This window comes from Onychomys torridus, chromosome 5 (assembly GCF_903995425.1).
Source record: "Onychomys torridus chromosome 5, mOncTor1.1, whole genome shotgun sequence".
In the NCBI taxonomy this organism is placed as follows: domain Eukaryota; kingdom Metazoa; phylum Chordata; class Mammalia; order Rodentia; family Cricetidae; genus Onychomys; species Onychomys torridus.
The window spans coordinates 63,728,091-63,754,711 of record NC_050447.1 but is presented as its reverse complement, the minus strand read 5'-3'; the positions used below and the strand labels follow the sequence as shown (position 1 = coordinate 63,754,711).

Genomic DNA, 26,621 nt, shown 5'->3' with positions numbered 1-26,621 from the left:
ATGGCTTCGCCGCAGCTCCGGGGCTGTGGAGTCCACGCCCTCCAGGTGTTGCTGCTACTGCTGCTGCTGTTGCTCCCGCTGCGGGTGACGCCGGGTAGGGAGCACCGTGAGCCAGAACAGGGGAATGGAGGGGGGACTCGAACACCCAGCTGAACTTGACCTGTGGGGGTCACGACTTCACGGGACTGAGCAAGGAGTCCAGCTAGAGAGGATCACGGCGGGGCGTGGGGGTTGGTGGGGGGGGGGGGTCAGGACACGTGGAGGCAGCCGGGGAGCGCGCAGGTAAGATCCCCTTACCCTGCTGCAGGCTGGCTCCCGAGTAGAGCGACCCCACTGATGTTTCCCAGACTTAGGGAGGAGAGCAGGTCTGACAAGCTCGACAAGAGTTAGGGAACTTGGAGACATGTGTGACTGTGCCTCTGCCAGCCCACACGCGCAGCTATGGGGTGTCGCGCGGTGTGGGGTTCCAGCAGGGGCTCCAGGAAAAACCACCCCTCACGGCTTTCAGATCAAAGTAAATTAGATGGAAGGCATTGGGCAAAGGACCGAGCCGCGGGTGGAAGAAAACGTGCGGGGCAGGTTGCACATCTGAGCGTTGGGAAACAACTCCCAGTACTCAAGGGCTCAGGAAGTTCGGGGCTGGGATGGTCTGTGCTCCCAGGAAAGAGGGGGTGTTATATGTTCCAGAACGTGTGACTCATCGGGAAGAATGAGTGAGACCCTAGTTTGGTTCCTAAAAGTCTAGAAGGAAGGAGAAAGAATAGATGGGTCCAGCAATGTCCTGGCCCGGGATGCTTCATCTTTTTATAATCATGAAATTCTTCAGAGACTGATAAAGATCTATGTACTCTCTGTACAGAAATTACGTGAAAGCACATGTTTGCAAAATGTGCGCATGATTTGGGGACCGAGGCCTCACTCACTGAAGGTCATCCATGGACTTCCCTGTGTTAGCAACTGCTTATCCCCAAGTGTGTTTTAAAGCAAGATTTCCCAGTGATGGGCAACCAACCCAGTCTCCTTGGGACTTGGTCATAGCCATCCCACTCACACTTGCTCCTGGGGTTGGCTCTGTAGGGGTGTTATGGGGTTTCATTTTCCCAAGGCTGTTATTCTTGGGACCCCACCCTCCATCTTTTAAGCTGGGTTGTGTTGGTAAATTCCCTTTAACTGGATAGCAAAGAATGTTCCTGAGCTGCCAGAAATAGCCTGAAGCTACTTCAAATAGTCTGAAAGTGAATGTAGTTTTAGTCTTGCTCAGCCTTGAGGAAGCACCTCCCGGTTGCCTGAGGAAGGCCTTTTGCCAACTCAGGCGCTGCCCACACAGCCTCACTCTTGCACCTGAATTGTAGTTTTAAGAACAGCCATATTGGGTCATAACTGACTCCAGTAAACTGCATATATTTAAGTTGTACAGTTTGGTAAGTTTCAAGATAAAAGTGTACACTCTTGAAACTATCACCACAATCAAGACAGGTACATGCCCATTACTGCCAAGTTCCCTATGTCCTCCATAATCCTTATCTTCTGCCCAAGTCTGCAATGGCTTATCTTTTCCCTACAGATTTGCTGCACTTTCTAGAATTTTATATAAATGGAGTTACACGGCATGTGCTCTTTCTTGTATGGCTTCTTTAGCTCAGTAATTATTCTAAGGTTTTATTCATGTTATAACTTGAATCAACAGTAAATTCCCACCAAATCTGGTGGGCCATGCTTCCTTATAATTCCAAGCACTTCTAAGGCTGAGGCAGGAGGATCTCTAGTTCAAGGCCAGTCTCTGTTACATGGTAAGATCTAAAAGACAAAAATAAAGAAAGAAATAAAAGGGTGGCTACTGAGGAGATGGTTTAGGGGGCAAAAACATTCGCCACTCAGATTTGAGGACCTGAACTCATGTGAGCAGGATGACCAGCAGAATAGGGTGGGATGAGAGGCAAGGATGCGAGAACCCAGAAGGTCAGAGGTGGAAAAACTCTGTGTGTGTGTGTGTGTGTGTGTGTGTGTGTGTGTGTGTGTGTGTGAGAGAGAGAGAGAGAGAGAGAGAGAGAGAAGGCAAAAGGTGAGGAATGACTCACTACTCTCTTGCCTCAGCATCCCAAGTGCTGGGATTACAGGAATTTGTGTGCCACCATACCCAGCAAAACAGTTATTTATTGTTAGAGATGTGGTTGAGCTTTAGTTGCCTCTTGATTGTTGGGCATTTGGGTTGTCTCAGCATGTCTAATGTCCTCTAACAGCTCAAAACCAGCACTATTTAAGAGGTAACATGTTGGGAGATGATATACCCTCTTTTTCTTCCTCCTCTTTTTCTTTCCTTGAGACAGGGTATTATTATGTAGCACTGGCTAGCCTAGAACTCTACAAGTAGACCAGGCTCGCTTTGCCAGAGATCTGCCTCCCAAGTGCTGGGATTAAAGGTGTGCACCACAATGCCTGGACCTGGTGATTCTCTTTCTTCTACAATCCCTTCACATGTGTTCTAGGAATCACTTTGGTGTCAATCATCACATATGGCAGTAGATGTTAGTGGAAGGCTTTCTCCTTGAAGGACTGGATACTCTTTGAGCAATATGGTAGGGGACTGGAGGTCTGAGGAGGAAATATGTTGCTAGGGCTGCACAGTGGACAGGTGCTCTAAGAGGGTGGAGAGCAAAACTGTAGTCAGGAGAGCCTGGAGGCTGCAGGTGAGACGAGGCTTCTGCAATAGTTCAGGGAGTGGTGAAGTAATTCTCAAGCAGAGCAGTGTCTATGGGAGACCGGAGCAAGAGCTGTCTTCCCAAGTCCAAACAGTGTGGAACACGTCTCGTTCTTTTCCTGTCATTTGAGCTACAACTTTAACCACCCGGCCTCCTGCCTCTCCGAGTGGATCAGGAAACCTAGTTAATGAAACAGAGGGACGAAGAAGCGTGCATGAGTTCGGGGCAATGAGTTGAGTACAGCCTGTACTTATTGCACCATGAGGAAGTATCTTGGGTTGGCTGGCACTTAAGCCAGGAAGAAAAATAGGTTACTGGAAGCCTAGCTGTCCTGACTGTTTGGGCATGTCTGATGCAGGGTGAGCTTCTAGAGGGCCAGAGCTACATTTTCTCTTCTTGGTACCTTAGCACCTATCACAGTGTTCAAATGGGAGACTAAGGGAAGAAAATGCTGTGATGGATTCTGACTCCACTTAAAGAATGAGAGGCGTGCTAACCTGACAACTCTTGAACTCCAGATCCAAGAGTAGGTCAGGGCTCCTTGCCCATCTTAGACGCTATAAACCAACTTGATAAAGAAGCCTGATCCACAGGTTCTGGGAACCAGAAAGAGGTGTAGTCCTGTGCTTCATGCAAATGATCATTAGGACTGGCTATGTGAGAACTTTCAAAGTAGCACAACTGTAAGTTAGCTCCAGGTTCCATAACTTCATCCACTATATTATTCATAAGTCCCCAACTTAGAAATGCCTACTGTATATGGGTATATGTATATGGGGCTTAGAATTGGGAAAGGAGTACCAGGGAACTGTGAAATACATGTACCATCTTCATGGAGCTTATGATCTAGCAGACAAGATGAGACTTGCTTACACTAGATATCTCCCATCCAAGTACCAACCTATCAAGTTCAGTATGGTATGGCTGTAGACTTACATTTGATATCTAAGATATATATGGATATATATGAATATAGAGAGAAAGACTGTAGTATCATTATAGTGTTAAAGATGTAATTAAGGCTCAAGGAAATGAAAAGTTTTCAAACAATAAAATACATTGCTTCTAATGTAATTTCAAGACCATCTAGCTTTGTAAAATAAGTAACTTACCACCACTTGGCTGTTTGGGTTGGCTGCAGTATTTTGATATTCTTATGCATTAAAAATATCAGCTATTTTTAGGTTTATCTCTGAGGATCATTCATCATGGAAAGACCCAAGACAGACTTCCCTTTTTAGAAAAAAAGACAAAATAGATAATGCAAAGCCCTCTTTATACAAACACCCAGAAATGATTAGTATAACATAAAACTCTCTTTAAAGTGATGGTTGGTAAAAGACAATTTTGTTGTTCAAAGCAAAAATAATCATGCATTGGTGTATGTACAGTGTATGTAAAAGCAAAATACGTGATAACAATAACACAAAGGTTGGGAAAGGGTATATGGAGAATAGTTTTAAGGTTTTGTGGGGGGTGGTGGCGGTAGAGGGTATACTGTGTATGTGTTTGTTAAAGGGGAACGTTTGATGTCCTGTTCTATAATTCTGTCTTATTCCTTTGTGATAGGGTCCCTTACTGAACCTGAAGCTAGGCTAACAGAGATACACTTGTCTCCCCACACCTGGTTCTGGGGTTACACATGCATTCAACCACATCTAACTTTCTTACTTGAGTGTTGGGGATTTGAACTCAGATCATCACACTTGGACATCAAGAGCTCCTACTGGCTGAGCAATCTCTCCAGCCTTGTTTAAGGTTCTTTTGCTATATGTGTGAGGTAATATAGTATCACTTGAGGGAAACAGTGTTACCCTAAAGCAACCTCTAAAACAATGCAATACTGAAACAAGGTATAGTGGTTTATGATTGTAATCTCAGCAATTGCAAGACTGAGGAGGAGAATTGCTGAGTCTGAGGGAAGGCTGGGCTACATAGAGAGTTCTAGGCCAGCCTGGGCTACATAGTGAGATCATGTCCCAAACTAAACCCCCAATCAATAAAAAAATTAATTAAAAATATAATGCAATAATGATTTTATTAGTAAGACAATAGAGGAGATAAAATAGAATCATGAAATATGTTCAAGTGAGTCATGGCCTGATCATGTCCACAGGAAATCCCACAGGACCTATAGAATTTATTAAGGTAAGTGAGTTCAGAGAGACTGCACAATACCAAGTCTATATTTTTGTAAATCAACTTGCAAAATGATAACCAAAAAAAACCACTAGGAAATAAAATTTTCAATGTTATTTTCTTTGGCATCAACAATATTAAATCCAGAACTTGTGAGGCCCTAGCCCAACCTGAGTTCATGGCTCCTAATAGAGGGAGACTCATTTCTATTCACTGCTGTAGCCACTGATAAGTTGCCCATTCTCCAGTAAATAATTCCAAACCCAAGTTCATACAAGCAACTGTACTAAAACTCTGTGTGTCATGGCTCAGCAGATAAAAGCAGAGGCTGCTCTTCCAGAAGACCCAGGTTCACAACCACTATAACCCCAGTTCCAGGGTATCTGTCACCCTCTTCTGGCCCTGCAGGCACTGGTCAATCATATAGTGAGCAGACATTCATGCAGGCAAAAATACCATACACATAAAAAAAATAATGAAAACAAAACAAAAACAACAAAGCCCACTTTTTAAAAAAATTATGTATGTCTTAGTTAGGGTTTCTAATGCTGTGATGAAACACTATGACCAAAAAGCAAGTTGAGGAGGAAAGGGTTTATTTGGCTTATGCTTCCATATCACAGTGCATTATCAAAGGAATTCAAGACAGGATCTCAAGCAGGACAGGAACCTGGAAGCAGGAGCTGATACAGAGGCCATGGAGGAGTGTTCCTTACTGGCTTGCCCCTCATGGCTTGCTCAACCTGCTTTCTTATAGAATCTAGGACCACTAAATCAGGGATGGCTCCACCCATAATGGGCTGGGCCCACCTCCATCAATCATTAAGAAAATGCTCTACAGGCTTGCCTACATCCTGATCTAATGGAGACATTTTCTCATTTGAGGCTCCCTCCTCTCAGATGACTCTAGCTTGGGTCAAGCTGCCATGACACTATCCAGCACAGTGTGTACTTTAGAAAGACATGAACGTAAAAGGAAGACTTGTTCAAAGAAAAGGGGATAGAGGGACTGTGAAGGAGATAAGGGGCAACTGGGGAGTAGCTATTATCAAAACATTGTATACATGCATGAAATTAGCAAAGAATAAGTTTAAAAAATACTTTTAAAAAAGTTAAGCCCTTAGCCGGGCGGTGGTGGCGCACGCCTTTAATCCCAGCACTCAGGAGGCAGAGCCAGGTGAATCTCTGTGACTTCGAGGCCAGCCTGGGCTACCAAGTGAGTTCCAGGAAAGGTGCAAAGCTACACAGAGAAACCCTGTCTCAAAAAAAATAAAAATTAAAAAAAAAAGTTAAACCCTTAGTACATCTGACAAATGATATACAAGGCTAGCATGCTGAATGCTCAAGGTGAGATGGCTTATCTGGTAAAGTTACTTATTGTTAAGCCTGATGACCTTTGTTTGAATCCCCAAACCAAAAACCCCATGGTGGAGGGGGAAAATTCCTGCAAGTTGTTCTCTGACTTATACACACATACACACACACACACACACACACACACACACACACACCAGCAGAAAATTTAAAGTACTATAAAACACTTCTTTTTTTGTTTTTTTGTTTTTTCAAGACTGGGTTTCTCTGTGTAGCTTTGTACCTTTCCTGGATCTCACTCTGTAGACCAGGCTGGCCTTGAACTCACAAAGATCTGCCTGCCTCTGCCTCCTGAGTGCTGGGATTAAAGGCGTGCACTACCACTGCCCAGCTTATAAAACACTTCTTATAGAAATCATAAAAGACTTAAATCAAGGCAGACAGTATGTTTGGGTTTTGAGAAGACTTAACATGACTTAGATATCTGTAGCTGAAGGTTTTTCTGTGCTCACCCAGCACCAAGGTCCCACAGCCACTTATAAAATTCCTATGTCCCACCTGGTCCTGCAACCACTCAGACCCAAGTAAACACACAGAGGCTTATATTGTTTATAAACTGTACGGTCTATGGCTCAAGCTTCTTGCTAGCTAGCTTTTATATCTTAAATTAGCCTATAACTATTGTAGCTGGAAGTTTTCCTGTGTCCTGCCCAGTCTGCAGCTGCTCAGACCCAAGTAAACACACAGAGGCTTATATTGTTTACAGACTGTATGGCCTATGGCTCAAGCTTCTTGCTAGCTAGCTTTTATATCTTAAATTAGCCTATAACTATTGTAGCTGGAAGTTTTCCTGTGTCCCGCCCAGTCTGCAGCTGCTCAAACTCAAGTAAACACACAGAGGCTTATATTAATTAAAACTGCTCAGCCATTAGCTCAGGCCTACCACTGACTAGCTCTTACATTTAAACTCAGCCCATTTTTGTTAATCTATATGTTGCCACATGTTCTATGGCTTTACCTGTGTGCCATTACGTGCTGCTCCTTGGATGGATGGATGGATGGTGTCTCCTGCCTCAGCCTTCCTCTTCCCAGAATTCTCCTTGTCTGCTTATCCCACCTATACTTCCTGCCTGGCTTATTAGCCAATCAGCATGTTATTAAACCAGTGTACAAAAGCATTACTCCACAGCAGATATCAGTTGTTCCCTGAGCTGACCTACAGTTATAACACCTTTCCAGTGGGGATTTCAGCAAAAAACTGGTGTGCTAAGTCTATAATTCAGTAAAAAGGCACTGAATGGAAGAGTCAACCTTAAAGGTAATTAACAAAGATTTGCACACACAGTTCAAGACTTGTTATGAGAAGGGAATGACAAGTTGATAGACAGATGAAGCAATAGAGTGGAGACACACACAAGCACACACTTGGTCCTGGCTCAGGATCCTATGAAAATACCACTGGATATCTACCTGCACTGAGAGATATGTGTGAGAGCTTAGCTGTCAAGGAAGGAAAGGTCGCTATGACAAAGCTCACCTGACTTTGATCCCTAGGGCCCACATGATGGAAGGACAGAACTGATTTCTGCAGGTTGTCCTCTGATCACACAAATGCCATGGCATAAATGCGGCCATGCAGACACACACACACACACACACACACACACACACACACACACACACACACACGGAGTAAATAAATGTTAAAAAAAAAACTTTTAGCAAAAAGGAAGGTTTGGAAATGTCAATTTAGATTTTGGGAGGAATGTTCTGAGAAATAAATAGCACCTGCTCAGAAAACTACAGTGGTGAGCTCTTGGGGGAAAAAGTTTGAGACAGTCTCATGTAGCCCAGGCTAGCTGAGGGTGTCCTTGAATTTCTGGTTCTCCTGTTTCTACCTCCTGAGTGCTGGGATCACAGGCATGCATCACTGTACCTCGCTTTAATACAGGGCTTGGATGCAGGCCATGCTGAGGACAGAGGAAAGGATGTGGAAGCATCATCAGACGTGGGATGAGTACACTAACTAGCTCCACGTTCACTCCTCTATTAAGCGTTCTGTTTTCATCATTCACTCATCTCTTCACCTTTTTAGTATTTATTTTTTATTTGTGTGTATGTCCATGTCTATGTGAGTGTCTGCCATGTGTTGTGTAGGTATCCAAGAGGGCCTGAAGATGTGGCAGATCCCCTGGAGCTGGAGTCACAGGTAGTCATGAGCCACCTGATGTGGGTGCTGGGAACCAAACTCAGGCCCTCTGGAAGAGCAGCATTTACTCTTAAACACTGAGCCATCTTTTCAGCATCAACTTTGTTTTTTTAAACTCCCATCACATCAGGCAGGTCTTCACAAGGTTCTGAGAGTGGAAGGAGATTCCCCCACTTGCCAGCATGTTCTGCAGGGCCACAATGACTGAGTCTTCTCACAGGAACATTGTGGAAATGCACTGGTCCTTGTTGACCAGATTGGACTGCTTGCCCTGTTTTTCCCTTACTCATCTGGCTAATCCTTGCTCATCCTTGAACTTTTTCATGGTGGCACTTTTTCAGCAATTGCAATTAGACAGCAACATCTATCAGTCCCAGCTGTGTCCATCTGGTCTATCTACTACACTCTGTACACCATGTTCCAGGAGCAAAAGCACTCCAGATGTGTAGAAGGACCAAGCCGAACTTACAGCAGAATTAGCCTTCAGAAAAAGGGTGTTCCATGCCCAATTTGTTACCTCTGTAATTGCACAGGCAGGACATGTCCTGTGCAAGGCAGGGCTTCTTAGGCTCCTTCACCTCCAAGGTTTCAGAATGACCCATGGTGGGGCCTGCCAGTTCTCTGGGGGAGGAAAACAGACTCTGTGATCTCACAGGACTCTGGCATTAAGGAGCAGGCTTGAGGCAAACAAGAGAAGGGTAGTTCAGCTAGATGCCTTTTCTCTAGCCTTTTCCCCTGGGGAAGACACAAGTCCCTGGAGATACTGATCTGTGGCTAGAGACTGTCCATCTGCAAATGATGTAATAGCACTCTCAGAGGTCCAAAAGTCCAAGCATAGTTCAGGCTTTCTCAGCAGGAGGGAACGTTTTATCAAAGATCAGGCCTAGTATTTTTCACTGGACTCTTCATTCTGGTCTGCTGCCAAATGTTCTTAAGGTTATTGATTTTTATGATTGCTCCTCCCCACCCCACACCATTACTCCATCCCTAAGTACTTTCCAAGCAATGTAACATATAGCAAAGTACCACAGGTGCAGATTTAAAAGTTTGGAAACATTGAGCTAAACACATGGAACTTCCAAGCTGTGCGTGCATGTGAGCGCACGCGCGCGCGCGCACACACACACACACACACACACACACACGTAAATAAATAAATGTAATTTTTAGGTAAAGCCTTAGAATAGAAATTTAGAAGATCATATAAAGATGAATGTGTAAAAGTAATCCTCTTCAATGGAATTTATACCATGCCATGGTCTGAAAACGGTGTGAACAGGCTGCTGTTCACACCAGTGGGTTGTAAATGACGTGCCATTTATTCTGCTGCACTGGTAGACAGAGCAGCAGTTCCCAAAGTATGGTTCCTAGACCTACAGGGCCTGCACCATCTGACACTTGGAAATATAGATTCCTGGGCTCTGCCTCAGACAGACCTACCAGCTCAGTGGCTCTGGGTTGGAGCCAGCTAGTTTTAACAAGTTCTTTAGGTAGGTTTAATACACATAACTCCTAAGCATCACTGAAAACGAGGACCCAAAGTGACAAGAGGCAGGAGACAGCAGAGCAGTGATTCCACATGGCAATGGTGAGTGAGCTTACCTTGGGAAACAAAGCTACAGCTAAAACACCAAATACAGAACAAATGGACACTGTGCACTTGCAAATAACAACACTGGATGGACCCTGGCATGGAAGCAGGAACTCTAAAAGGTGTGAATAAGTAATTAATAAAAAAGGATGGAAGGTCAGCATTATGAAAACCACAACTAGAGAAATAACCAGAGGAAAATGTCCTCACCAACTGGTAATCTTGGCCTGAGCTGTCATTGGCTCTTAGAGTTTCCTTCGAGAAGAACCCTGGTAGAGTGCTTGTCTAGCATGTCCAAGGTCCTGAGTTTGATCCATAGCACTGAAGAAGATGAAGAGGAGGAAGAGGAGAAGGAATCCTCAGAGGTCCTAGTCACAGTTAATTTTCTGTTGCATAATAGAATACCTGAGACTTGCTGGTTTATAGAGTCAAAATTTATTTAGCTTGTGATTCTGTAACCTGGGACATCAGTCAAGGGATATCACCACCTATTCTAAACTATATAATGCATGTACAGCTGTATGTAGGATAGTCGTATAGTGTTAAGTGGAATTATGATCTAGTTATTTTTTTCATTTGGAAATTAAGCATGATGTGAGGAGATGAGATTGTGTGTCAAGTTGACAAGATGTGGACTTATGATAGAGTCAGCTTGATTATATCTGTAATCAACTAAAATCCAAGCAGCTGGGCACACCTGGGAAGGATTTTCTTAGTTGGATCATCTGAGCCACACCTTCTGGTGGTAGCCCACATAAAAGGACATGGAAGAAGGAAGCTTCTGCTTTTTTGTCAGCTTGCCCTCACTCTGACTGGCAAGTTTGTCTATTCTATTCCTGAGGCATTCCTTTGCTGGTATTAAAACCCAATTCTTCAGGATTCCAATGTAGACTGAAGACTGGCAGATCTCTGGGACTCCAGGACCAGAATGAGCTGCTGAGATATCCAGTCTCCGTGGACTGAACAACTACCTTTCTATCAGGAGACAGCCATTGATGACTACATTTTTTAAAAACAATTTATTTATCTTTATTTTATATGCATTGGTGTTTTGCCTACATGTATGTCTGTGTGAGGGTGCAAGAAGCCCTGGAACTGAAGTTACAGACAGTTGTGAGCTGCCATGTGGGTGCTGGGAATTTAACCCAGGTCCTCTGGAAGAGCAGCCAGTGCTCTCAATCACTGAGCCATCTCTCCAGCCCTGATGAGTACATTTTAATTATTGCTAGCGTGCTCTCCATTTTAAAGCCTCTCAAGTGATAAGTCCCAAACGTTTCATTTCTACGTGTGCAATGAACGCCGAGAGTTGAAGGAATCCTAGAGGAAAACACTTCAAGACTTAGAAGATGTGAAACAGCTTGTTGATAACAATCCCTTAGTCTGAAAACGACAGAGAAAGCAGAGACCCTGAAAAAATAGGTGGATTCCCAGTCAAGCCATATCAAATTAAAACTAATTGGACTTAAGTAAACATCAAATTAAAACTAGTTGGACTTAAGTAAAGGTGTTCTAAAAAGAAGTTGGGTGAGCAATGTGCATCCAGAGACCAGGGGGAGATAAAGAGGGAAGAACAAGGTGGGTGGAGCAATGGCTCAGCAGGTAGCAGCACTTTGCTCTTGGAGAGGACCCTGGTTCGGTTCCCAGCATCCATGTCGTGGCTCACAACCATCTCTAACTCTAGATGGGACCCAACATCCTCCTCTGACCTTCACGGGCATCATGCACACATGTAGTGCACATACAAACATTCAGGTAAAACACTTAGACACAGACAATGATTCTGGGAAAACCTTACAGGCTTCTTAGGTATTTGGGGTTTTACTGTGAGAGTAGCAGGCTGCCTAGGAAGAGTAAGGTTGTTAAGGATGCTCGGCTAAGAATTATGCTGATGGCTGGCAGTGGGATACAGGGACACCAATCTGGAGACTATGGATCAAATACAACAATGTGACATCCCTCAAACAATCTTTTTTTTAATTATTTATTTATTTATTATGCATACAATGTTCTGCCAGCGTGTATGCCTATATGCCAGAAGAAGGATGTCATTACAGATGGTTGTAGCCACCATGTGGTGCTGGGAATTGATCTCAGGACCTCTGGAAGAGCAGGCAGTGCTCTTAACCTCTGAGCCATCTCTCCAGCCCCCCTCAAACAATCTTGATCCAGAGTGGAAAAAGATGAATACCTGTGAGAGGTATCATGAGCTTAGAGATGGATGGGCAATGGAGGGTAAAGGAGAGAGTGTGTTGGTGATTATTGGGTATCTAACTGCGCTGAATGGCTGGCATTTAAAGGAGACTCCTGGAAGACTTGTAGATGATGGGTGGGTGTCCTTCCTCATCACATCCAACTGTTTGGACCTGGAATCTGTCTTATGGGCCCCCGGGAGAAGCTCTGCCCTACCGACTAAGCTATTTCTTATCTTCCCATAAGTAAACCCCAGTCTTCTCATGTCTCCCCCTCATGCACTTTCCAGGCACCACATGTCCAACCCCCATATCTGTTGAACATGCAAACATCCGGGTCAAGAATTACAGTGTGAACTCCAGGGAGAGGTATGTCTGTAATTTTGGTTTCAAACGGAAAGCCGGCACATCCACGCTGACTGAGTGTGTGATAAACAAGAACACAAACAGTGCCCACTGGACAACTCCTAACCTCAAGTGCATCAGTAAGTACTGGGTCCCCACACTGTCCCCTTGCCTCCTGTCAAGGCTGAACAGAGAGGAGAGATGAAGAGTGGGATCTGTGGGAGCCAAGGAAATCCGTGCTGCGATCTGGGGCTAACTAAACCAGTGGGACACAAAGCAACCCCTCCTGGGGTGGGGAATACACGGGCACTGGGTTCTGTCACCCGATCTCGGTTCTTATCCTAGCTCTGCCATGTACCCATTTTGTGTCCTTAGGCACATCCCTTAGCTCCTTAGAACTCTGCTTGGTCACCAGAAAATGAACCTGGTGACTACCGTGGTATGAAGAGTTAAGTGGAAGCTGATACATGTTAACTATTATGACCAGCAATGTTTGTTTTGGCATGATAGTAGCCAGAGGATTGGCTATGGTCTAGGGTGTGGGATCTCTCACAAGGCAGAGAGCTGCAGGAAAACATATACTGTCCTTGTTTGCCAGAACCAGGACGTTGGGCAGACTAACACACAGAATATCCCTGGTTTACTCGACAGTGTTGCGTCCAGTTAATGCTCAAGAGCAAAGGGGAAGGTTGTAAGGATCAACTTTTCTAAAAACTCACCCATGGTTGCACGAAGGCCAGAATTCCTGGGGTAGAAGGCACTTGGTGGTTCTTCCAGGAATACTAATCCCCATTCTGCTCCCTAGAAAAATAAAAAGTGAACCATAATCCTCCAGGAGAGGACTGTTCAGACAGGCACCCATTGCATATCTAGTGCATAGCTAGCAGCAGCTAATGCAAGGTAAGAACTTCTGTGGAAATGCCCTGCTCCATCTTCTGGGAAGTCCCCCGCCACCCACACACATACTTCTCCCACAGCTTCAGTATGAGTTTAGCAGAGGAAAGGGAAGGAGGAAGTCCTGATATCTTTGAAGGAATGCTACAAGCTGGGGACCTGGCCTTCACAGCATGATACTGGGGGCCACATTCCAGATCCAAACCATAACACTCAGGTTTCCTCAAACACCTACATCTTTGGGTGAAGGAATCCAGGATGGACAGTTACTCTGAATAGGGGCAAGAAGGTAAGGAGGAAAGAAAGAAGCTGCAATTAGGATATTTTCAAATTAAATTTATTTATTTAATTTATTTGGGGAAAGAGCATCACAGTTTGTGTGTGGAGGTCAAATCTTCAGGAGGTGTCTCTTCTTCTGCCACGTTGGGCCCAGGGATTTGAACTCAGATCTTCAGGCTTGATGGCAAGCATGTTCACCCACTGAGTCCTCAGTTTTTTGTTTTTGTTTTTGTTTGTTTGGTATTTTTTGCTTTTTGAGATGTGTGTGCACTTGTTTATGTGTATGTGCATATGTGTTGTATTTGTATACACATACATGTGGGTGTGCAGCGTGCATTCACAATGTACCCATGCATGTGAAGGCCAGAGGTCTATCCTGAATGTCCATTTCTGTCACTCTACCTTATTTTTTAAAACAGTGTTTCTCACTAAACCAAACACACACTGATTGGCAAGTTGCTGACTAGTGACCTCTGCAAAGCTATCTGTCTCCATTCCCTCCCAACAGCACTAGGGTTGCCGATGAGTGCCATCATGCCCAGATTTTTACAACATGCATGCATGACAGGCACTTCACTGACAGCCATCTCTCTAGCCTTGTAATCAAAATTTCAGAACCCAAAGGCTGGAGTCCAGAATCTTTAAGTCTCATCTGGTCCAAAGGTTTTGCTCCTTGGTTATTTTCCCTTTGCAATTTTTCCCTAGCTCCTGTTCACTGAATGATATTCTATATAAGTGGACTCTGCTGAGTGATATTTTATTTTTCCCATGAGAAACTAGTATGATAAAATTGAGCTGATAGTACATATATCATTCCATACAAAAACTATTTGATGACTGACCTGTAGAAAATACTAGAAAAGCAGTTTACAGTCTGTGCATTTGAGTTGGGAAACCGGTATTCATTTCCTGTGTTTCTAGCCTTGTCCCAGGAAGCTAGAAACAGATGTGCACTGATGCACTAATTATTTTTTATTTGTAACTAGTTCTGAAACTGCCCCAGATTCTGCCCTCAAAATCATAAATGCCATGTGACTATCCTCTCTCTAGGAGACCCCTCCCTGGCTCACCAGAGTCCAGTGCTACCTTCCACAGTAGTGGCACCAAAGGCGATGACCCCACAGCCAGGGAGCCCCTCCCCTCCTGAAAAAGGTAGGAATACTGGGGAAAAATGTGAAAAACTATCATCTAGGATCCATTCCCCTATCATAGATATCATGGCCCACCGCTGATGATTGCTGCAAATCCAGGCAACAGAACTTTATATTAATGTCAAGATTCAGAACTTATAATGACTTAGTTTTTTCAAAGTTATTTGATATCCAGAATTGTTAGTGGCTTAGAATCTACCATTAACATATTAGACCATAGTTAGTTGTAGACATTCACAGTTATCAAGAACTGGGGGGCACCTGGGAGTTTATCTCATTTGTTCTCTCTTTCTTTCTCTCTCCCTTCCTTCCTTCCTTCCTTCCTTCCTTCCTTCCTTCCTTCCTTCCTTCCTTCCTTTCTTTCTTTCTTTCTTTCTTTCTTTCTTTCTTTCTTTCTGTTTTCTTTCTTTTTTTTTCCAAGAGAGGGTTTCCCTGTGTAGCCTTGGCTGTCCTGGAACTCACTCTGTAGACCAGGCTGGCCTGGAACTTAGAGATCTGCCTGCTGGAATTAAAGGCATGTGCCACCTGCCTGGCTCTCACTTGTTTCTTAACCTGTATCAACATTATCCATGGGCTTTCCCACGTGGCACAGGGAAACAGGAGCATCAACTCATTATCTCTCAGGCCCATAGGGGCAGCAGGATAAGGCAGAATAGACCCCTGTATGTATAGCAACTATGCTGTGCCCAGGAAGCCTGGGCTCATAGAAACTGAATGTCTTATAACTGGCAACAAACATGCCTGTTCTTTGCTCCAAGGTAGGTACCGTCACTTTCTTCCAAAGCACTTGGTATTATACCATGTCCTTGGCAAGACAGTCCAAAGAAGTGTGGGGGGGAGGGGTGGATGGGACCCTCTTTGGGCAAGATGTGAAACAATGTGAGGGACTCATTGGAGACTTTTTTTGGTGATGGGTTGAGACAGGTCTCACTAAGCAGCTTGGGTTGTCCTGGAACTCACTATATAGACCCAAGTGGCCTCAAAATCACAGAGATCTGCCTACCTCTGCCTCATGAGTGCTGGGATTAAAGGCATGTGCCACTATGCCCAGCTTCCCAATCTTCATCATTAGCAATTCAATTTGGATGCTTGTTCTACTTTCTTTTCTGTTGCTGGGTTAAAAAATCATGACAAAAAGCAACTCAAAGGAAAAAGGGTTTATTTTATCTTACATTTTCAGGTTATAACCACCACTGGGAAAGTCACAGTGGCAGGAGCTGGAAGCAGCCAGTCACATCCCAGCCACAGTCAGGAGCAGAGAGACAGGAATGCATGCGTGTTCACTTTCATGCCTGTGCTTGACTCAGTTTCTCCACTCTTAAGACAGTACAGGAGCGCGTGCCTATGGCATGGAGCCACCCACAGTGGATGATTCTTCCCAAATCAATTAATTTAATCAAGACAATCTCCCACAGACATGCTCACAGGTCAAACCAGTGTAGACAATTCCTCATTGAGATTCCCTCCCCCCAAGGTTATGATGGTTAGTTAAAGCTAACCATCATAATGCTATAATACAAAAACACTACATGAACGTCACCCCTCTCTCCATCCCTGCCTTCCTTCTTTTCATCCTTCCTTCTGACAGGGTCTCACTATGTATCCCTGGCTGGCTTCAAACTCACAGTCATTTTATCTCAGCCTCCAGGGTACTCAGATTACAGGCATGTGCCGCTGAACCCAGCTCACTGTTTTGTACTCCATTTGAGTGTTATGTAATCTCCTCAGTGTCCTCCTCACCATTTGTCTCATTTCAACCCATGCTCTCCACCCTATGATATTCTCATTTTCTATTAAGTCTTAATGTCACATCATCCAGTTTGTGGTTTTTCCCTGTTCCCTCCGTCTACCCCCAATTATGGGAAGCTCTGTTTTCAATCATTCTGAATTGCTCAATTGGTCACAACTTCCACTGTGCTGGGTCTCAGCCTTTGAGACACAGGAACTCGCTGAAGAACTCTGGTTGGTCTGGGGAAAGATCTGAGAATCAGCAGCTTTGGAAGCTTCCCAGATGGTTCTTAGGCATCCCAGGGTGAGGACTTCTCTTCTAAGGAGGATAGAGAGGTTTGTGAATTCCATGCCATTGCATAGCATGGACAGCTCCAGCTCAAAAAATTAATAATAAAATAGGGCTGGGGCTGTAGCTCATTGGTAGAATGCTTGCCTAACATGCATAAGGCACTAGGTTCAACTTCCAATACTATTAGGAAAAAATAATAATAAAATAAAATAAAGGAGGGTCTTTTCTGGTGAATAGGTTGCATGTAAACAGAAGAAAGTGGTAGGTACTTGACCCATTTAAGACAGAAGCGATTCCCAAGCCCCTTTGGTATGAATCACACAGTGGTTACTCAAGAGACAAGAATATTCAATTAATCACTCTCAGTCTTGTGTCGCAAATGCTTGGTCAGATGTTCCTCATTGAGACAAAAATGTGCAGACACAGCCCATCAATGGTGATGCACACCTTTAATCCCAGAACCTGGGAGGCAGAGGCAAGCAGATCTCAGTGAGTTCAAGGCCATGGTCTACAAAGTGAGACCCAGGACTGTTATACACACACACACACACACACACACACACACACACACACACACACACACACACAAAAAAAAAAAAAAAAAAAAAAAAAAAAAAAAAAAAAAACCTGTCTCAAAAAAAAAAAAAAAACATGCAAACATAGCCTTGGACACTAACTGGTATGCTCATGGGTGCTTGTATGTGAATGCTCTGCAGGGCTGGTAGTTTGTGGAGAGAGGGATACATCTGAGTAGTACCAATGGACTGAAGGGTATGCACACATCTTACACGGTGGATGGCTAAGAGAGTGTGGGAACAGGATACCATGCTCCTGGAGCACCAAGATGCCCAGCCTTCCAGCATGCTTTCCTCAGACTGTATTTCCCAGGTGTGATATTTGTCACAGTAGAAGACCCATTTTCATTTGGAAGGGAATACAGAATAGGGAATGGGTAGGCTGCTTTAGAGTTTAGGAGCATCCATCTACCAATGACGAACAAGGAAGACAGGAACCAAAACCCAGGCATCCTCTTGCCAGAAGGAACTAAATCAGAATCCTCTCCTCAGATACTACCTAGGACATTCAGGGGACCTGGATTCCTCTTATTTCAAAATGTCATGTCAACATGTAAAACAGAGTCAGGTATGGTGGTACACACCTTTAATCCCTGCATTCAGGAGGCAGAGGAATGGAGCTGTGTGTGTGAGTTTGAGGCCATCCTGGTTTACATAACAAGTTCTGGACCAGCCAGGGATACATGATAGACCCTGTCTCAAGAAACAACAAAATTGAAAAGGAAAACTAGCATCCCAGCTGTCTTTCACAAGTACAATTCCACCTGTATTTTGGCATCAAGTCTTTGAAAATATAAGATACTTTCTTTAGAAAACAGGCAGATCTGCTCAATCTCTCAAGGGTTTTGTTTTTAATGCACATAATAAACAAACACTTTAGAGTTATCAAAAGTCCCATGGACCAGTGGATAGTGATGCCACCTACTCAGAGGACAGTTTGCTGGGAGTAGGCTGGCCAGACTCCCTAAAGTGGGTACCTGGGTTCCAGACACTAGTCTGAATTTTGATGTCTGTCTTGGAATTTCCTGCAGAGCCAGAAGCCTTATCTCCCAAATCAGATACCACATTGGCCACAGAGACAGCTATTGTGCCAGGCTTCCGGCTGACACCATCCCAACCAGCTTCTGCAGGAACCACAGGGACAGGGAGTCATGAGTCCTCCCAAGCCCCATCTCTTGAAGCAACAATGACCTTGGAGCCTACAGCCTCCACTTCCCTCAGGACACCAGGTTAGCCCAAGCTTTGCACAAGGACAGTCCAGTTCCCCCACATACTGCTTCTGAGACCTGGGTTGAGATCTTGCAGAAGGGTTCTTCATTAGCTTTGGACCACTCAGACTCAAGTCAGAACTTGAATGATCTCTAGAATTCCCCACTGTAGGGATAGCCAGGAAGGAAACAACACTTTTCAGATGTGACATGGCTTATTGATGTGCATGCCAGAGAATGGGAGCGACATTTGACAGTGTGGAGCTGTGGTCTGTGGGGTAGAGAAGCAAGCCACTGGCAATTGTTCCTCTCAAAGGCATGGCCGATGCTTAGCAGCAAGTTACCCTGTTTGTTTTTGCTAAGACCGGTTTGGTTATGTCAGCTCCGTGTCCTTTATGGTTCTAAGATGGTAGCTAATCTCTCCAGCTTCGTGAGAACCTAGTGCTCTTGGGGCCCAACCCTGACTCAGCTTTCCTCTCTCCTCTTCAGAGATTTCTCCAAGCAGTTCCAAAATGATCAAAGGTGAGTATTTTCTTTCATCTGATGTATTTATAACTAGGGACTATAAAATAAACCCAGCATGCTCATCAGCCTATCCCAGGCCACTCTAGCACAGTCACCAGCAGTATACCTTTGCCTCTCTGAAATGTCTCCACCAGAAAATAACTTGTATAATACCCTGTTTATAGAATTTGTCATTGGACATGATCACTTATCTAACTGTCACACTAGTGGTGTGCAAAGGAGGGAGTTAGTACACCACAAACGAGTTTGATGGCTCAGCTACTCACAGATGAGCCCCACCAGGGTCCACTCACATCCAGGGTATATTAGGAAACCACAGGAGTCTGCTGCCGCCACTAAGACACAGCCATTCCGCCAGAAGCTTCATAGACCTCACAGCCTGGAGCACTGTGCACTGTACAGAGAGATAGTCCAGACCGCTCTGTCCAAATGGTTTCTGTTGATAAAAAGACACAGAGCATTACAGTTAGAAGAAGAAGAAAGAGGCTGTAGAATCAATGGAGGAGGAAAACAGAAACCAGAAACAGAAAAGTGTTTGTGAAAAGAAGGAAGAGAGCCCTTAGCGAAAGAGCAGAGCAGGAGAGAAGGGAGGGATTGGGTGCAGCTCAATGACAGTGGGCTTGCTTGTCAAGGCCAAGGCCAAGCTTGATCTCTGGTGCCATAAAAATAAGGTGTGGAGTGCAGAGAGCAGGAATCTAATCCTTCAGCCTGACAAACTTTAAAAGGAACAAAAGGCACTAGAGAGATGGCTCAGTGGTAAAGGGTACTTACTGCTCTTGCAGAGGACCAGAGTTCAGTTCCCAGCATCCCAGACAGGTGGCTCACAACCACTTGTAACTCCAACTCCAGGGGATACAACAGCCTTTTCTGGCCTGTGGGTACCTGCATACTTGTATGTATGTACACATAAGTCTGTATACACACACACACACACACACACACACACACACACACACACACACACATTTTTAAAAGGTGGCACATGCCTTTAATCCCAGCACTTGGGAGGCAGAGCCAGGTGGATCTTTGGGAATTTGAGGCCAGGCTGGGCTACAGAGTAAGTTCCAGGACAGGCACCAAAACTACACAGAGAAACCCTGTCTCAAAAAAGATAGATAGATAGATGATAAATGAAAGCAAGACATTTTAGAAAGGCTCTTTGAAGAATATTTTATTGGAAAAACTCACTTAGTGACAAGGACCTTCATGATTTAAGAGAACAACATATAAGATTTAGGCAAACTAATTTTTATCTATGACACATAGCACATTAATCTTTCCACATAGTTTTGAATTTTTTGTTTTTCAAATTCTTAATAATTTGCACATGGTCTGAAAATCAAAAATTAAACAACATGGATGCCTATGTCTGTAATCCCAGCACTCAGAAGGCTAGGGCAGAAGGATTTAAATTTAAAACAAAAAAAACCGTCCAAAGTTAGCACAGAATGAAGAGAATGAAAGTCTTGGTCCTGACTCAAAGCCTTCCTGGAGACAGACAGCCAACTCCTTTGCTTCCTTCCGGTTGGCTGTGTAAAAACAAACACACACACAGGAACAGTGTAAGGATAGGCATTTCACAGGGCTGTCCTCATTTTCTTTCTGTTGCTGTGATCAAAGACTCCAGCCAAAACAATTTGAGTAGGAAAAGTGTTTATTTGGCTTATACTTCCAGGTCACACACAGTTCATCACGGAGGGAAGTCAGAGCAGAAACTCAAGCAGGATTTTGAAGCAGAAGCCAAGGAGGAATGCTCCGTGCTCATTCACTCTCTGGCTCATGCTTTGCTAGCTTTCTTTAAAGTTTCTAAAAATGTTTTTCTAGAAGACTATTTCTTATTATTTTTAAAACTCTGTGTGTGTGTGTGTGTGTGTGTGTGTGTGTGTGTGTGTGTGTGTGTATGCACACATGCATGCACATGAGGGCAAGTGCTCTCGAAGGCCAGAGGCATCCCAACCTCCTGGAACTAAAGTTGCAGGCAACTGTGAACCACCTGGTGGGATGCTCAGAACCAAACTCAGATCCTCCAAAAGAGCAGTATGTGCTCTTAACTGCTGAGCCATCGCTCCAGTCCCATCAGCTGGCTTTCTTCTACAGCCAGGACCACCTGACCAGGGACTGGTGCTTGACACAGTGGGCTGGACCCCCTTCATCAGTTAACAATCAAAGAAATCTCCCATAGACATGCACACAGACCAACCTGATCTAGGCAACTTCTCAGTTAAGGCTTCTCCTCTCATGGCTCTAGACTGTATCAAATTGACAATGAACGTTCACCAGGACACTGACATATTTTAGTAATCCTCCATATCTGCACATAAAAACACCTTACTCTCTTTAATGGCTACAGAATACTCTACCTCCATATAGACCTGAACACAATTTATTTAGCTAATCTCATCTTTGGACATGTGATTATTTACTGTCTTGAGTTATATTATCAACAGTAACTAAGTGGAAACTTGGCTGCAATTATACTTAGTGGATGAAAATCTACATGTAAAATTTTCTATATAAAGCTTCGAGCAATTTAGGATCCAATACTTATTTTTCCAGTTCATGGCTTTCATGACAAAGATAATTATGTGCAAGGGATGGTGAGAAATACAAAGGTTTTTAAATTTCAAAAATCACTTTATGTATAAATAAGGTGTTCTTCCTTAAATATAGACATGAAGATGCCAAATTATGAGAGAAGTCAATTGGTTAGTAAAGAAATGAAAATGGAATAGTGAAAGTTCTTATTGCCTGCTAATAAAGTGCAAATTGAAATTATAACCAGTCTGGTTTTGTAAAAGCATTTGTGACAGTGCCTTCAAAGTTTGCCATTTACACCATGCATCCCAGCCACCCAAGATCTTCAAGTACCCCACCATTCATTTGCATAGTGTGGATACTCATTGGCTCCTTGGACATAGGGTGGGGTGCTTTTTCTTCATGCATAAGCAATCAGCTCAGCGCATCTCTGTAAGGCAGTATTAACAATGTTCAACCATAGTGATTGCTTAGTCAATTTACTGATAATCAACCCTCTGATATTTTGTTTTATTGTTTTAGTTTTATAATGAGGATGGAACAAAGGGCATGCTAGACAGGTACTCTTCACTGAGCTGTATCCCCAGTCTATAATGGTTAAAATAAGTTATACAAATGGTTCTCACTTTTATTTTCTTTAAAAATTTTTATTTTTATGTTATAAATGTACCTGAGTGAATGTATGAAAGTGTACTTTGTGCATACAGGAACCTGCAGAGGTCAAAAGAGGGCATCAGATCCCCTTGGAACTGATTTTAAAAGCTATTGGGGTTGGGAAGATGACCCAGTGGGTAAAGGCAATTGCCACGCAATGTGAGAACCTGAACTGCTCGGTGGGTTCTATGAACTGGACCTGGGACCTTGGCAAGAGCAGTATGTACTCATACTAACTACTCAGCTACCTCTCCAGCCCCAGTTATCACTATTTTTTAAAGTTGTTCTTGTTTATTTGTTTGTTTGCTTTCCAAGACAGGGTTTCTCTGTCTAGTCCTGGCTGTTCTGGAAGTTGCTATGTAGACCAGGCTGACCTCGAACTCACATAGATCCACCTGCCTCTGTCTCCCAAGAGCTGGCATTAAAAGTGTGTGCCACCACCACTGGCTTAAAAGTTGTTTCTTTTAATTCAACAGAAAACAGCCAATAGCTGATGCTCAATCCATAATGAATGAGTTAGCAAATGAGTACCAGAACTTAAAGACTTTAACATTTTAATAGTGAAGAAATGTGGTTTCATTGTCTTAATTATCAACTGCTTCATCTGACAGTCTTTCCAGCCAAGGACTTATTCAGTTATCCTGATCTTCACCTAGGTGGTTATTAAAGACTCCTGATTTTATTTTTAAAATCTTCATTATTGGGCTGGAAAAATGGCTCAGTCATTAAAGCCTAGGCTCACAACCAAAACTTTTACAGTTTGGTTCCCAGCACCCATGGCTGTCTTTCCAGCCAGTTAAAAAAAAATCTTCATTATTGTGTGTGTGTGTGTGTGTGTGTGTGTGTGTGTGTGTGTGTGTGTATGCCACTTGTGGGAGTAGGTTCTCTCCTTCCACCATTGAACCGAGGCTGTCAGGGTTCCCAATTGTCATTGAACCCAATGAGCTAGCTTACCAGCCCAAGACTCCTGGCTACAGAATCCAAGCCTAGTGTGCCAACTGCAATAGCACTTATGGTGCTGTACTTGGCTCAGTAGGAGTGAAAGGTTATTTTCCAGAATGGTACTGTGCCTGAGTCTTTTCCACATGTGAAAAGAGTTTGTTATCATCGACAGGCTCTGTCTGCATTTGATGGGAACTCTCATTCATCTACTTGTCCAATGAAAACTGAAATCTTAACCAGTGATGCTCCTAAGTTGCTATGAAACACTGATTTCTGATCTTCAAAGATCTTAGGGTTGGGAAGATGGCTCAGTGGGTAAAAGCAGTTGCCATGCAAGTGTGAGGACCTGAGAGGCAGAGATTTAAAACCCCTTACAAGATCTTGGGCCAGCCAGCCTGACTTCACAATAGAGAACAACAAAGAAACCCTTTGGTGGATAGAGGACCTGAGGTTGTCCCCTGATCTCCTCACATGTACCCTCTGGCCTCCCACTGTGGTCCAAGCATGCCCATGTTCATACAAAAGAATGTATACACACACACACACACACACACACACACACACAGAGAGAGAGAGAGAGAGAGAGAGAGAGAGAGAGAGAGAGAGAGAGAATCACCTTTAATTTACGAAATTTTAAAAGCTGAGCTAACACAATCCTTTTTTGACTATCTGTTTTGAATACAATACTTCTTTTATTTATTTACTTTTCAGTTCTAAGGATAGAACCTAGGGTCTTGCTGCATGGTAGACAAGTACTCTAACTACATCCTCAGGTCCTGAGCACAACTCTTCTTACGAACCTAGGACACAGTAATAGACCAACAAAAAAGCCTCAGCACAGGAGTAAGAAGCAGATGTTCATCCTTCAGCACCTGAAGCAGATTCACAGTCGTTTGCCTGCAGGACTGGCCTGGTCTGCCTGGGTCCTGCTAAGGAATCTGTTTCCCCTTGTGTTCACACACAGTGATTTATCATCCCCCATGAATACCGGCCCTGGCTGTCTCCACTGCCTTCTCCATTCTAGCCCCAACCTACACTGTAGGCTGAGGAGGAAGTGAGACCAGGGGCTCTCATGGCCTCCTGTACCATAATCATCTGCTCCCCTCCATCATTTCCTTCCTCCCCTCTCCTTTCTCACATCAAATCTCCATTTCTTCCTTTTCCCTCCAGAAAGGGTGGAGAACTTGCCAGATGATCTGTTAATTCCTTGTCTCCAGAAGTCTGGTTTCAATTTCTTGTCCAACATTATATGGATGTAGTTGAAAAGGAAACTGGAGTTAAGTCACCAGTTTTGTGATATCACTGGCCTAGGAGACTCCTTTCCTGATGATTCTGCAGTTGTTTCTTCTCGTTCCAAAAGCAATAGGAAGAGCATTGTGAAAGCAGAGCTACTCCTTTCTACCACTAATTCCTCTTTTCCAGTAAGTCACTCCTTGGCAGTAAATGGGTGCTAAGCCTACCAGCCAGTGTGAACACAGTTTACATGCAACACATCCTTCAAGAAAAAAAAAATCCAATCTGAGACTTCAAGACATCTTTCATTAATTTATTGTGTTTCCTAATGTTTTTGTAACAACTTTGCCATGCTGATTTTTTTTTCTTTCTGTAAAGATGTCTTCTTTCTGGGATTTTACTGCTTCTTCTGACTTTAGTGTCATTTCAAAACTCTGAGGGCAACAAAAAAGAAATAATTTTAATGAAAGTAAAGATTATTTACAGTTTCATCATGACTTAATACTTTGTACCCAACAGCCATTAGACTCAAGAGTTTTCTGTGCATGCGATTGTGACTTGTTGGAAATTACTTTGAGTGTATTTTCAGCCAGCTTTCCTTTTTAGTTTATACTTTTGAGATTTATTCTTATTGCTTTTAATTATATGGAAGGAAGTATGTGCATGTGAGTGCAGGTGCCCACAGAAGCCAGAAGAGGGCATTGAATCCCCTAGAGCTGGGGTTACAGGCAGCTGAGTTGCCCAGTGTGGGAACCAAACTTTAGCCTTCTGTAGAAGCAGTATGTGCTCTTGATTACTGAGCTTCTCTCCAACCCCAAGAAATGCTGATAATGGCAAGCTGGCTAGAAGGGCATCTGTCCTAGGCAAGAATGGAAATTACCAGCAATTTGCTGATTCTTGGCAGTGAATGGCTTCATGGGACTTTCAAGTGGTGCTAGCTTAGTTCTGTTCTTTTTCAGTGGCCATCTCCACATCGGTCCTGGTCCTGTTGGTTGGTGCAGGAATTGTGGTTTTCCTTGCCTGGTACATCAGATCAAGGTGAGTGGCACAGGAGAGCTGCAGGACCAAATTCTTCCTTTCCACCAGAAAAGAGATTTGCCAGTCAACAAATTGGCTTTTGATGAGCTGACCTAGATTTCTGATTTCTAGTTTTCTGTCTCACACAAAACTGTTTACTTAATCATGGCTTTAAAATCTGTTTATCCTTTAGAAGATATTATATGAACCATGGAAGACAGCACTGACATAGGGCCTAAAACTCAGGGAACTCCAAGACAAGTAGACATACAGACAGAATACAGAGCCTCTCCCTGTTCCTGCTACCCTCCAGCTCATTACTGTATTTGGTTAAAGCTAAATGCTAAGAACTGTGTTTAAGGCCTCGTCGTGGATATTCAGCCATTTTCCTCAGTATCAAGTCTGGTCTAGCCAAGGTCCCAGTCTCCTCTCCCGCTTCCTTGCTGTCTGTGCTGGTTTTTAGCAGAGGATCAGCAGTCTGGTGTGAGAGTGGGATGGCATGATTTGTTCCAGCAACACTGGTAAACCTCTGGTGGATCGATGGTGGGGTTGAAAATACCCACCTAGGATTAAAGTTCTTGCTATCTACACATCTGAGCATTCTGGATTTTCCTAATCTGTGAGCAACACAGATGGATCTCTGAGAGCCAGGCTGGTGTCTGCTAACAATGCTCGGTACAGGGCATGCATGTCCAATAAGAAGTATGTTGGACCAAGAGTGGCCCTGGTCTCTTTTCAATGCCTGTGAATAAACTATTTTACAGGCATGCTTTGCAGCCACGAGGTGTTGAGATGGAAACCATGGAAGCATTGCCAATGACTGTGAGGACTAGCAGCACTGAGGATGACCCAGGATCCTAACTTCACAACCTCTGAAACCCAGGGTAACCTGCCCGCTGAGTCTAAAGAGAAGACCTGAAGGCCGGCGCTGCTGTCAGCTATGGAGCTCCAGGACCCAGGGAGCTGGGCACCAGGAGAAAGCGCATCGTGATCATATAAGGCCTCCAGAATGATCTGTTTTACTGTGTCTGGGTGCCTCCCATATGCACACCTGGGTTCTCCAGCATCTGGAAGGACACCACCCTTCCAGCTGGCTCACTGT

General features: G+C 43.9%; 1 protein-coding gene across 1 annotated transcript; it reads left to right on the top strand.

Moving 5' to 3' along the window:
• Il15ra (interleukin 15 receptor subunit alpha) lies at positions 1-26,380 on the top strand. Its single transcript, XM_036189103.1, has 7 exons — positions 1-94; positions 12,432-12,626; positions 14,710-14,811; positions 18,437-18,634; positions 19,103-19,135; positions 25,462-25,540; positions 26,284-26,380. Exons 1-7 carry the CDS (start codon positions 1-3, stop codon positions 26,378-26,380), a joined length of 798 nt encoding a protein of 265 aa, XP_036044996.1.
• The last annotated feature ends 241 nt before the right edge of the window (positions 26,381-26,621 follow it).